The sequence below is a fragment of the Oncorhynchus clarkii genome, chromosome 26, assembly GCF_045791955.1.
Source record: "Oncorhynchus clarkii lewisi isolate Uvic-CL-2024 chromosome 26, UVic_Ocla_1.0, whole genome shotgun sequence".
NCBI lineage: Eukaryota > Metazoa > Chordata > Actinopteri > Salmoniformes > Salmonidae > Oncorhynchus > Oncorhynchus clarkii.
Genome location: NC_092172.1, coordinates 28,480,871 through 28,492,952, shown reverse-complemented (window position 1 = coordinate 28,492,952; position 12,082 = coordinate 28,480,871). Strand labels below are relative to the sequence as shown.

General features: G+C 42.3%; 1 protein-coding gene across 1 annotated transcript; it reads right to left on the bottom strand.

Annotated features, from left to right (window-relative positions):
- Window positions 1-513: 513 nt before the first annotated feature.
- On the bottom strand, window positions 514-11,285 carry LOC139384971 (lysophosphatidylcholine acyltransferase 2-like). Its single transcript, XM_071129929.1, has 13 exons — window positions 10,971-11,285; window positions 10,317-10,459; window positions 8,012-8,229; window positions 7,152-7,264; window positions 5,992-6,052; window positions 4,629-4,722; window positions 4,289-4,343; window positions 4,012-4,094; window positions 3,790-3,915; window positions 3,378-3,531; window positions 2,860-2,958; window positions 2,410-2,551; window positions 514-2,009 (listed from the first exon to the last, which is right to left on the bottom strand). The coding sequence occupies exons 1-13, from the start codon at window positions 11,079-11,081 to the stop codon at window positions 1,834-1,836; spliced, it is 1,575 nt and encodes a 524-aa protein (XP_070986030.1). The 5' UTR covers window positions 11,082-11,285; the 3' UTR covers window positions 514-1,833.
- Window positions 11,286-12,082: the final 797 nt, after the last annotated feature.

Here is a 12,082-nt window from a genome sequence, read left to right as displayed (position 1 = left end):
ATTTGGTAGTATGTCCAACCGGCCTCACTGCAGACCACGTGTAACCACGCCAGCCCAGGACCTCCAATTCTGGCCCTATGCCCTCACAGGCCCACCCATGGCTGCACCCCTGCCCAGTCATGTGGAATCCACAGATTAGGGCCTAATACATTTATTTAAATTGACTGATTTCCTTATATGAACTGTAACTCAGTAAAATCTTTAAAATTGTTCCATGTTGTGTTTATATTTTTGTTTAGTATATATGCCATCCAGCAGACACTTTTTATACAAAGGGATTTACAGTAAAGTGCGTGCACACAGGTATAGTATGTGATCCCTACAGGAATTGAACCCCCAACCTTGGAGTTTCTCATGCCAAGCTCGAATCAACTGAGTCAAACAACCATACATTTACATACAAACAAGTAAGCACACTAACAGGGAGAATACACATAATTAGAACAAGACAGTTGAAAGCAAAAAGACTAATTACAGAAGTTTAAAAGCTATAAAATACAAGTCATCGAAGAGTTAAAATTGTACTGGATTTTATTGCAAAAAGTTTGCTGTGTTCACAAAAATTAACAGAATTGCAACAACGCACTCTGCTAAATAAATAACAATGCACGCTAGTTAACTTGAAACCATACATACCCCCTTGGAATACACTGTTGTATTACAAGGCACACTTGCCTTTTTGCTCACAAATTGCCTTATTTTTCAATAGATGCTTGGGCTTTAGTTTGGCTAAAGCCATAAGGTTCCACTGCTGCCTCAGCAACATCACTCTTCAATGGAAATGCAAATAGAAACAGATGCAGAGCAAAACCTTTAGCTAATTATACAGCAGCACTACTTACAGTGTGTGTCCCTGAGCAGTGGAAAAACTGTAAAGCACAGCATGTATCCTTATAGCTTGTATTATTGTTCCTTTGCTGGGTTGCCAGATTGGGTTAATATCATTAGAAAAAGCGGGTATTAATGACGTTTCCTGCAATCCAGTCATACATTAAAGACTTTCAACTCATACAAAAGCAACGTTTGGCAGCCTTTCCAGTTATCTTCAAGGAAACTCTGTAGAAAACAGAACAGGTAGACACATTAAAGAGTACAGGATACAGTCATCTCAGAAGGGTATCCAGGTCATTTACATACATTATGGGCTGGCACTAGGTAGTTTTCATCTGAAGAGGCAAAACTATGACAAAACAATGGGATGCCTTAAATCAAAATCAGCAGGGGAATCTATAAAAAACATTGGCAAAAAGTTCAACATTGCTATGAGCAACTTCCTAAAAGCGTTAGGATTAAGTGGATATCCATATAATGTTCAACCTTCCTATGACCACATTACTGCCATAAACAAGGATCTGAAAAAATATACTTGGAGGTCTATGATTCCACCCCATCTGTACAGAAACACAAACAATAGCTCTTACAAACATCGCTTACAAATCTTTTTAAGGCACTAAAAAAATCATAGAAAGAATTTTAGCAAAAAATATATTTATTTTCGCAAAAAAGCAACATTAATTTAAACATACATCATACTATTTCCTATGAGGTCAAAATGAGGTTCCAGTTCTCTAAAATCAGTGCAATAGAAAAGATCCTGTTGTGGTTCATCAGACTCAGTAGTTCGTCTCTCTGTGTATTCAACTGAGAGCTCAAAAAGAGTTCAGTCTCTGTACATGATCTAGATCGACAACTGCAGACTTGATCAACAAATCACCTTGGATCTTAAATAACTATAATTAACAGTAGATCAGTCAGTTTGCTCAGTCCGTGATCAGCTACTGAACAAAATGTATGGTAATGCTCTCAAACACATCGACAGTCTCTGCCTCAGACTTAGTCGTCCTTCTTGTCAGAGATGCTCTCTTCCTGGTTGTCCTCAGAGGAGACGTGATTGGTGGAGGAGAATTCTGACTCCACCCCCTGGAGGGCCTGGTACCGCTGGAGCTCCAGATAGGTGGTGAACAGCTTGGCATACTCTGGGTGGTTCAGGGCAAACGCCTGGAACTCGGCTGGAGAGGGAAATGGAGAGACAGAGGATCAAATCAGAACTTACAGTAGAATATCTGGTATATTATCAATGCTCACAAAACTGGAATTCAGTTTCAGAGAGGATCAGTGACTAAAGAAGCAATTCTGTTACATCATAAAAATTCAAACAAAATTCCACCAAGTTGTTGTTTAAAATGGGCTACTTTTGGTGAAAGTAGTGTTAATTTCCTATGGGAATTAAAACTAAAGGATAACAAAAACTATACAAATATTAATATCCCACTTTCAAATCCATATAGTATTTCTCTTTCTATATTTCTAGAATGGAGAGATCCAAGGCTCAACCCGGCCAGCTGCCTTTAGTTCATGCTGGAGTCCTCCACTTCAGATAACCTTTGACCTTCACAAGGGTCCACTTACAGAAAGTGATGAATTCAGAGCTGTCTGTATCTATCTCCTTAAAGAGTTTGGAGACGTTGAGGTCACACACGCCTAGAGCAGAGCGAAGCATGGAGGAGAACTCTTCATGAGTGATTCTTTGGTCCTCATCGGTGTCAAACAGCTGAGAGGAGAGGGAGACAATTAGTTAAGTAATGACAACACATAGGCTTGATTATTGAAATCGAGACTGCTCTTATGACCGTGTGGCTTTCAAACCTACTTCATGTTCCCCTCAGACAACCACAAAATACAGTACCCCACCCCCCACGTATTTGACTTTATCATAGCCACTGAGTGCTCCTCGATTGCTTCCAAACCTTGGGTAGACACATTCTGCGTCAGCTATGTTCCAACGCCCCAATGTCATGTGTTGTACAGCTAAATGTGACACGGCAACATTCGCAACAAGCAGGGTTTTTTTGGCCGAACCTGGAAAGCTGTGCGGAGGACCTCTTCGGTGTTAGCTGGCCGACATAAGATGGTTACACCGATGACATACTCTCTGAAGTCAATGGTGCCATCTCCATCCTAGAGAGACAGAGTGACAGGTACGTATCAGTTAACAAAGCCAGACTACACATTGCATCCAGTGGACGACAATACTCTACAAATACAGTATGTTTTTCCAAGATGAACAATGGTTCCTTTATTTCTTCAGACAGTTTGTTTACCCTCTCTATGAACAAAGCAGTGGGGGACAGCATACTAAATCCTCGGTTACTTAGCCCATCCAGTCACAGGTTGGAGAGAACAGACAGAATTGGCTGTGGTCTGATTCTCTACGCTTCGAAAGAATAGTGTAGTCATACACTTCCCATTGTGGATTTCAAAGGAATGTTGTAAGAAATATGGTGTAGACTTCCTCCAGCCAAGCTTGCACCAGTCCAACACAACCTAGGAAAGCCTAGAAGAGAGATTGAACCGAACTAGATGTGACTGGCTCTCACCCTGTCAAATAGAGCAAACAGCTCCTGCAGGGCGGGGCTTATGGGCAGCTTGAGGAAGCTGGCGAACTCCTGGATGGTGATGCGGCCTCCTTTACAGGAGCAGGCCACAGCTGCAAAGCCCTCTAGCTCCTTCTTCACGTTGTCCCACTTCAGGCTGAGGGGGACCGGGGAGGAAAGGAGGAGGGCAGGACACAAGGACTTACTCAGGGGCGGAAGAGAGTGTAGGTCTGTGTGTGTCCAACTATTACCAATTGCCGATGTAGCAGTTGGCCAAATAAAGCAGTATTGTGTAAGGCAGTGTTACTTCAGTGTGGAGCTTGCCAGTGGGTGACACAACAGTACATAACAGTACATAGTGTGTTGCCACAGTGGCAATAGAACAGTATTAGAGCGGTAGAGGAGCCAGTCTTACTCAAGTTTTTGGCTGATCTTAGTGAACTCCACTAGACCAGCCTCCATTGGCAGGGTGAGCTCCCCAGCCGAAATCATCAGCCTACAGTCCTCATATGTGTGGTCCGTCACTGGCACACCCAGGGCTCTGCACACACATAGGGATAGAATTGAAGAGATGGGTAAGAATATACATAAGGAAGATATTATTAAATGCTGTAATACCATTCACACACACACTTACTGGGCCATAACATTTCGTACTGTCCTGGCGAACAGCACAGGTCTTTTCTTTTCCTCCTCAGTAGGGGTAACTGGAGGAAGAAACTGGAGGAGAGGGCAAAGGTCAAAACAGGGACTAACCAGGAAGTACAGGCTAACTAGAGGGCTACCTAGATAAGGTCTTTATAATACATTCACAAGCCATACATAACACATAGGTACTGTTAATGAACGTGTTATGAAGTCATTATCTCTTGGCTTTCTAAGTAAGTATTCCTGTGTAGTGTGTTAATACTAACCTCTATCTCTACATTGGTGTAGAGCTGAGACAGAGTGAGAAGCAGCAGGGTTCTCCTGAAAGAACATCACCACAAATCATCATCACCTCTATTCAAAGGGCATAACGGTAATCCCATACAAGATTGAAATGTAAGCCCACTAAACTGAAAAACAATTCATCGCCCAACAGTGAAAATCTCTATTCCCAGAGTTTGAGGCCTAACTATGGCCCATGAGGAGAAGTCACAGGAACATAGTTGCAATATGAGACACTGTACAGAAAACAACAGGGGAAATGTAGCGTTGAAGCGTTGAGGCAACACTGATGATTGTAATCCACTGAGTGCACTGCAGACTTACGAGCTGAAGCCTTGCCAAGTCCAAGTCACAGTGTCCAGTCTGTTGGGATATCTCATGACCACAGGCTGCACCGGGACCCCAGGGACGAAGGCACCTGACAGGGAGAGAGGGACAGAGTGAGACCCTACTGACCTCCAGCACTGACTACTATTCTAACTTAATGAGCACACACACACACACAACCTATATGTGCAAACACAGGAGCACAGACAGCCTACTAATTGGACAGAGTGCAGCCGATGACAACTCATTTACCCACAGTACACATCCAACCAATAACAAGACCTGGAAGCTGGATTCATCTAACCCTGATCAATATACCAATCAGTACTGTAAGGAAGCCACTAGTATTAGGTTTGTTGGTTTGGCTTTTGGCACTGTAGTAGAACAAAGTAATTCAGTTAGATGCAAATGTCTATGCAAAAACTGTAACATGCCATAGAGTGTAATTGATGGTCTTGTATGCTGTTATTTGCATTGATTATTAGATGCATTCTCAGGTTTACAGCTTTAGGATTGAACCATAGCAATTGCTACTGTATAATTCCCTCAGATCCGAATAGCCTAGTTCTTGGTATTGAGTGAAGATGATCAGTCAGTCATTTCCTTCTGAAGTTAATTATCACATCGTGCAATCTATTCCATGTCGCTATGGCTACTGTTCTGTTTCAGGAAGTAATGGATTCACTCAGGCCCCTTCACTCTGGAGATGCCCATTGAGTGTGCATCAGGTGACTGACCACACAATGAGGCAGATAGCATGTAGCATACTGGGAGTAAATGAAGAGGTGTTGTGTCAAAATAATTGTAACAGTGTTACTTCCGTCCCGCTCCTCACCCCAGCCTGGGCTTGAACCAGGAACCCTCTGCACACATCGACTACAGTCACTCTCGAGGCATCATTACCTTTCGCTCCACAAAAGCCACAGCCCTTGCAGAGCAAAGGAAACAACTACTTCAAGGTCTCAGAGCAGGTGAAGTCACTGATTGAAACTCTACTGGCGTGCACAGCTAACTAGCTAGTCATTTCACACCGGTTACACAAGCACCCCAGAAAGAAGCTAAATGAACACCATTCTGCAACCGTATGATGGCCCTATCTCTGCCATTAGTTTACGAGTGAATTTGCATTAAGTAAATGACACCACTAGTGTGGATGGAACTGTGTGTCTCTCCCAGCACACTGTCTGTCTCCACTATAAACAAATGACAACCAGCCTGTTAAGTGGGAATACAACATGGACATTGTAGGGTCCCACATGATTTTCATACCCTATCAACTGTTTGGTATAAGTTGATACCTTGGATCCACACAAAGGTGTTTCTACTCCTATTTAAAAACAAACATGGAAGTTCAACCTACCTTGTTTGAAAGTGATGAGACATGAGCGATTTGTACAAGTCCCCTCAGGGAAGACCAGGATCTGGAACATAAATAACTAAATGTTTCTTTTAGGAAACATTTCAGTTGTACAACTGAACAAGCATTTAACCTAATCCCTCTGAATCAGAGTTGCCCAGGGAACACTGGGTTAACTGCCTTGCTCAGTGGCAGAACGACAGATTTTTACCTTGTCAGCTCGCTGATTTGATCCAGCAACCTTTCGGTTACTGGCCCAATGCTCTAACCACTAGGTTACCACCACTGACAATGTAGATGGATCTAGTCCAGTGTTTCATTCTATGCTGAATGAAGCAGAATTTCTGTCACAAAGAAGAAGCCGCAGAAATTGTGTTCGAAGGATATGTCACGTGAGAAGTTTTTTTTTTTTTTTTACCCCTTTTTCTCCCCAATTTCGTGGTATCCAATTGTTGTAGCTACTATCTTGTCTCATTGCTACAACTCCCGTACGGGCTCAGGAGAGACGAAGGTTGAATGTCATCCGATACACAACCCAACCAGCCGCACTGCTTCTTAACACAGCGCGCATCCAACCCAGAAGCCAGCCGCACCAATGTGACGGAGGCCGTGCACCTGGCAACCTTGGTTAGCGCGCACTACGCCCGGCACGCCACAGGAGTCGCTGGTGCGCGATGAGACAAGGACATTCCTACTGACCAAGCCCTCCCTAACCCGGACGACGCTAGGCCAATTGTGCGTCGCCCCACGGACCTCCCGGTCGCGGCCGGTTACGACAGAGCCTGGGCGCGAACCCAGGGACTCTGATGGCACAGTTGTACAACCTTAACCACTGCGCCACCCGGGAGGCCACGTGAGAGGAAGTTGACAAGCTAGACGAGACATGATAAATTATGATAAAACATGTCAAATGGCTGTGTATGTGTGTGTGTGTATGTGTATGTGTTTAACAATACTTGTGGGGAATGAATAGTAACCAAAAAAATAAAAAATGGACCCCAGTTGGTTAGGCCCCACAAGATCAAATGGTATTTATGGGGGGTTTAGGGTTAAGGTCAGAATTAGTGTTAGGGGTTAGGGAAAATATGATTTTGAATGGGACTGAATTGTGTGTCCCCACAAGGTTATTCAAGACTGTGTGTTTGTTTATGCATGCCACAGACCTGTGGCCAGCGGCCTCCAGACTTGGCTCTGCTGTCTATCTCCATAATGGTGTTCTTACGGGAGTCTGGGTCCTGTCTGGAGACCAGCACCGGCTGGAGACACCGCACAAACCCTGGATGGAGAAAGGAAAGACACATCAGATAAACTCACACACTAGTGCTGAGCAATTAGTGTTTTTTAGTGTTTCGAATACGATTCTTTTTTAAAGATTAAATGCACTAAGCATTATGTGGGTTGAATGCTGTTAAAACAATTCATAAAAGTCCCATGATGGTAGTGACTGCACATTACTGCTTATCACTTATTAACCATCATTTATTCACATTACTTTAATAAAATATTATTTAAAAAATAATATTATATTATGTATAATATTGACCTGTTGGAAACTACATCATCACACAGTTCAGGCTGGATCTGATTTATCTCTAGAGAATGTACGAGAATGTGTGCAATGTACGCATTGAGCTCACAGAATAAATGTATTTTTTTTAATGGAAATTAAATAATTGAACCACTGTTGGTCAATTAGTTGTTTAAAAATGTCAGTTAATCGCTCAGCACTAACACACACCATTAGAGGCTGGAGGCCTGTAACCCTGGAGAGAGGAAACACACACATCAGATAAACACTAACGGATATTAAATCTGCAAACAGAATCAGCACAAATACACACACTTATCGCTGACAGACCCACACACACTTATCGTTGACAGACCCACACACACTTACCATTGACAGACCCACACACACACTTAGTGCTGACTCACAAACATACACTTACTGCTGACTCACAAACACACACTCTAAAACAAAAAATCCCTCTACTAAAAAACAACAGAAAGAAACAACACTCACTGCCGAATATAGGAGTGGCGAGGTTCTCAGTGCGGGACACAGTGGAGGGCAGGCCTGCTACGATGCACACAATGCCATCAAAGAAGGTGGAGTGTGGGGCCACAACCAGAATGGGGGCCTCTGCACTGCTCACCTGCTGGCCCTTCACCACCACCCTGAAGCCCATGAAGAAGTAGTAGGACCTCCCCAGGAACGCCATCACACGCCGACACATGAACCTGGGGAACCAGAGAGTCAAACATCAACAGAGATTTAGCATGAAACTATACAGATTAAACTAACAGTTGTACACTGTCAGGAATATTCACCTAGAGACACTGAACATGGATACATATAGCCTACATCTGAATGGACCAATATTACAGTCAACATAGATCTGTGTGTTGTCAGGACCTCAACTTAGCCTTTTGATGGTCAGTAGTACTGTACTAAGTTGGTGCTACATGTTCATCAGCTAGTTAGTGTTATCAACTATCAAATAAAACAGACCTGAACACGAGCGATAAACAACCAGCAGCTGCATGTAGCTGTGGTCATATCATCACATACAATCAAAGAGAGAGGGAAGTGGGCTGCTTTTGAGTCACAGAAGAACACATTTATTTATCATGTGTTGCTTTAGGCCTCATGCAACATATCTCTACGACCCCCTTCCGTTCTGAGGAAATAAAGAAGAAGAGGTAGATAGTGTTTAGTTCGATACAGACAAGATCTAATGAAGACTGCTTCAGCTACACTCAAACTGGACAGTTTTATCTCCATCTCTACATTCAAAGACTCAATCATTTACTGACACTTGTGTCTGCTTTGCATCATGTATTGTTGTCTCCACCTTTTTCCCTTTGTGCTGTTTTCTGCGCCTAATTATGTTTGTACCATGTTTGTGCTGCTACCATGTCGTGCTGCTGCCATGTTGTGTCGCTATCGTGTTGTTGTCATGTGTTACTACCATGCTGCATGTGTTGCCGTCTTAGGTCTCTCTTTATGTAGTGTCTCTCTTCTCGTGATGTGTTTTGTCCTACTTTTGTATTTTATATCCCAGCCCCTGTCCCCGCAGGAGGCCTTTTGCCTCTCGGTAGGCCATCATTTTAAATAAGAATCTGCTCTTAGCTGACTTGTTTTGTTAAATAAAAACAAATAAATAAACACACAGAAAGGGCTGATGTAGGCTACATTCCTTTTAACAGCTTGACAGTTCATTTTTAGTTGAGGATGAACAAGAATTAGTGTGAAATTGCATAGTTGTTACTCCTTCGTCCTTCCTGCATTTCTCAATGTGTGAAAATCCCACAGCTCTTGATGTATAGGGGCAATTCCATGGTAACAGAGTGATGCTGAGACAGATTTTTCACTTTAAAATCTAGGTCAAGCAACAACAAAGACTGCAAAGTTAAAGTTGCACTATGCAGGAATCTCTACGCCATTTCCTGGTTGCTAAAACGAATAGCTAGCCTAATTTCAGTTTATGTGACAAAATAAGCTAGTATAGTGTAGAGAGTAATTGTACCATCGAAACCTCTGTGAAATATAGTTTCCATAATCAAAATAATAGTTTTCATCTGTTTGAAACTGGTGTACAAAACCGAAAGTAAAACACTCAAAAACAAAAATTAACGGGAAACATAGAAATAGTGCACACAGAACAGATTTACCGATTCCTATACTTGCTTTCATGTAGAATGATAGATCTATAACTCATATTTCTATGTGAATTTGGACCGTTGCCCAAAAATATACATATTTTCACTTTAAACAAACCACAGAACTATATGCACAATGACTACTTTGAACAATTTCAGCAGAAAATTTAACAAAAACACAGTGCACATGCAACATTTGGTAAAATAATGATGGTTTGTGCTGTTTGTGCAGTACTGTTAATGTGGAAGTGCCCCTACACATCAAGAGCTGTGGGATTTTCACACATTGAGAAACGCAGGAAGGAGGGAGGAGTAACAACTACGTAATTTCACACTAGTTTAACTCTTGTTCATCCTCAACTAAAAACTAACTGTCAAGCTGTTAAGGACTGTAGCCTACATCAGCTCGTCCTGTGTAGCTGAAGCTGTCTTCATTAGATATTGTCTGTATTGTCCAAAACACCAGCTAGCTCATCTTCTTTCCTTTCTCAAAACTCTGTTACCGTGTTACTGCAAATAGGCCTAACTACTTAAGTCATAAACAACAATGCTCTGTACATCCTCTGGAACTAATGACTAAAGTACTCATAGTGGATGCATAGTTGAAATATAGTTATACATACAGACCAGTAGTGGCACAGGATGGTGTTTTGCAGTATATTTACCGTCTCCATCCGGTCATGGGTGCCACTGCTCCTTTGAGCGGGTGCAAGAATGTTGTTATGACAGCAACAGGCCATGTTACCATGAGAACCAGAGTCAGGAAGATGGCACGGATAGGTACCAGGATGATTCCCCGGAATACACACTGCAAAAAGAGAGAAAAAAATATCACACACCAGTTTTTTTTGTTTGTTTTTTTACAGATCTACAACGTGTTAAGGTTACTGATTCATGCCACTGAAAGGACTTTAAAGAGCCATTTTAAAACACACATTTCCTAACCAACATATATAATACGCAACGATACAACCATTGACCAAGGGATATGTTATAGACTTTTCATTCTAGAAATTCACGTGGTTGGAGGAATTTCTAGAAGGGTACACAAATGCCTCCATTGTTTGTGTTACACAATAACAAGGCATTACAAAAGGATTGTCAGGGTTTCATAGGTTTAGATTAGCTATGTACCTGTACTGTATGCTATAGTCACGCACCACCAGACACACACACAGCCGAGGAGCTATAGAGGACAACCACCCGGCTGCGCTCATCGGTGGGTAGTGGAGTAAAACTGTTTACGTTTGAATACCAACCCCAGTTCCGTGACCGATAAATGAATGAGTTAATCGATTTATTTTACATTTTATACTCACTTTAATAATGTCAGCCTTTGCCAATTTCACCTCCTGCACAAAAGGATTAAGGACGGCCGGAAGAAACAGGGATTGCTGCCTGGGTAGCGCGAACACTCTCCGGGGAGTCATTCTTCTCGCTCGGGTCGCGGTATGGCGTCAAGAAGCTTTAGAATTGCACAGTAGTTCTGCAATCACCCCACTTCCTCGATTCGAATCTTGCTAATTCTGTTCGCTCTCCGAATGTTGCGATAACATCGTTCACAACAACGGTAGAGTAAGGACGAGAGTGATCTGGCACTCTGCCTCCGATTACTTTTAGGCCCCACCTACTGCACTGGGTTTACGTGGGATTGTAACCTTTTGCCTGGTGAGCAGTGGTGGGGTGTAACCACAAATAAAATTACTTGACACATTGGAAATAATTTACAAAATAACAGAGCAAACTAGAATGCGATTTGAGCCTAAACAGAGTACACCGTGGCAGAATAACTGACCACTTTGACTGACCTAAAATTAAGGAAATCTTTGACTATGCCCACTGTACAGACTCACGGAGCATAGAATTGCTATTGAGAAAGGCCGCCGGAGGCAGACCTCTCAAGAGAAGACAGGCATGTGCACACAAAATGAGTTGGAAACTGAGCTGCACTTCCTGACCTCCAAATGTATGACCATATTAGAGACACATATTTCCCTCAGATTTCACTGACACACAAAGAATTCGAAAACAGTGTGCCATCACAGCAGCAAGATTTGTGACCTGTTGCCACAACGACAACCAGTGAAGAACAAACACCATTTTAAATACAACCTATATTTCTGTTGATTGACTGAAATAAATGCTGTTGAATTACAAAATGTATAATTTAAGCAACTTTACAAGATTAGGGTGGCATTCAATAGACAGGGCCTAAAGAAAAGAAAACACAGAAATACCCATAGAAGAATAAGAAGTTATTGAGGTTTATTTTCACAGTTTAGCAATTGGGGTGAAATTGTTGTGTTCATTTGTATGAAATAAACAAAGTCATATCTCAAAGTGCAAAGGCATACATACTGTGGCTGCATGATGACATGCTCTGCTCAATAATAAAAACCACAACAAAGCGTTTTTCAGACCTTCATCCATC